The 1,770-nt window shown below is 30.3% G+C and overlaps 1 protein-coding gene across 2 annotated transcripts in view; it reads right to left on the bottom strand.

Annotated features, from left to right (window-relative positions):
* Nucleotides 1–1,543: 1,543 nt before the first annotated feature.
* The window catches only part of LOC109045611 (structural maintenance of chromosomes flexible hinge domain-containing protein 1-like), a 51,696-nt gene continuing 51,469 nt past the window's right edge, over nucleotides 1,544–1,770 (bottom strand). For both annotated transcript variants that reach the window (XM_042761173.1, XM_042761174.1), the window contains exon 45: nucleotides 1,544–1,769. In XM_042761173.1, coding sequence (XP_042617107.1) covers nucleotides 1,762–1,769 — 8 coding nt within the window. In that variant the 3' untranslated portion in view covers nucleotides 1,544–1,761. The remainder of the gene's footprint in view (nucleotide 1,770) is intronic.

The following is a 1,770-nucleotide window of genomic DNA, read 5'->3' as shown; positions in this document are numbered from 1 at the left end:
CTTACTAACTATTAATAAACAGTTTATTGAGGCAAAAGTCATAGGTAAGAGTTAGTTAAGTAGTTTCGCCAAACTAAAGTGTGACCCCAATCCTAAATGATCCAAATGGGGATTTTCTTGAAGCATTTCAATTAAAAACAAAAACTTGACACTATTACAGTAGAAAGAGATTTTGACTGGTTTCAAATCATGAAAGATTCAATCTTCAAAGATCATCTGATATACAACACAGGACATTTACGTCATAAAGTAATAGAAAACTATGTATAAATATATAGGCTAACTTTTAATTTTACGTATTAGTAATGCATATCAAACAACACCCTTAAAAGGTATAAGGACACATAGGAAACTAGTCTAATACAACACATTAAGAAGTACAAAAATATGCCAAAGTTGAGCTTTCCTGTGACTTCAGTGAACCAAAAAAATAAATACATTTTACAATTTTTCCATATGGCACTCTGTATGCCAAAACTGTGGGAACATTTTTTTTTAACTACAAAAAGTAGTTTATTACAGTGAAAAACTGCAAGAATGAACACAAAAGGACATACTGTATGTGACCCTGGACCACAAAACCATGTCTTAAGTGTCAATTTTTGAATAAATAATCTTTTCATTGATCAATCAACTATTAAAAAAAAACAATAAATATCTAAGATGCAACTATTTAAAAATCTGGAATCTGAGGGTGGAAAAAAAATAAAATACTGAGAAAATCACCTTTAAAGTTGTCCAAATTATGTTCTTAGCAATGCATATTACTGTTAAAAATTAAGTTTTGATATATTTACGGTAGGAAATGTACTAAATATCTTCATGGAACATGATCTTTACTTAATATCCTAATGATTTTTGGCATAAAAGAAAAATTGATAATTTTGACCCAATCAATGTATTTTTGGCTATTGCTACAAATATACCCCAGAGACTTAAGACTGAAAAATAAGTTGGATACCATCATACATTATTTCCCACTAAAACAGTAAATATTGAATTAATCCAGACAGCGAGTGTGTGAAAGAGCACTCAGTGATGTGCACTATGGTGTCAGTTCCCTCAAACAGTGCACTGCATTAAGTTATAGAAGATGATTTCAGACAAAACAATGGGATGATGTATTTTTGCAGACCAAAACCCAGAACCAGCGACAGCATCTTAACACTTCTATAACCACACAACATAAACAAGTTTTATTTATACAAAATAAGGAATACATTAAAAATACCAAAATAAGAACTATAATACAACAATAAAAACGATTTACAATTCTCTAAATCATAAAACACAATATTTACACAAAACACACGGTTATTGTATTTAAGCTTCAAAATTTATGAAGATTTGTGAGGTGTGAGAATTATAAACGGTTGCTGTCACAGAGCTTATTTTCTGCAATCCTACAAGAGCCGATGGATAAAAACCAAAGTTTAGATTGGACTTAACAGACACATGTCAGGAAAACAAACCCATCAGGATTTCGGTGAGAGTGTGATTGCTTTAAGTTCTGTTGTATAAAAAGAAAGACCAGACGATGTATGTATAAAAACTTTTTTTTTTTCTTAAAGATACAAAATATATTACGGACAAAGTCCAATTATTTAACTTTTTTTTGCATTCTGCTTAAATCAAGACTGTTAAGAGTGAAAAGTAAAAAAAAAAAAAAGATTTGCAAAGAACATAAAACATGGAACAATCTTAAGACACTCTGGATCAACTCACAAAAAAACATTGCATCAGCTGTCAGCTTGCGTTAGTTCATGAATC

This window comes from Cyprinus carpio, chromosome A7, assembly GCF_018340385.1.
Source record: "Cyprinus carpio isolate SPL01 chromosome A7, ASM1834038v1, whole genome shotgun sequence".
In the NCBI taxonomy this organism is placed as follows: Eukaryota; Metazoa; Chordata; class Actinopteri; order Cypriniformes; family Cyprinidae; genus Cyprinus; species Cyprinus carpio.
The sequence above is the reverse complement of the archived record's forward strand: the minus strand, read 5'-3'. Positions and strand labels throughout refer to the sequence as shown.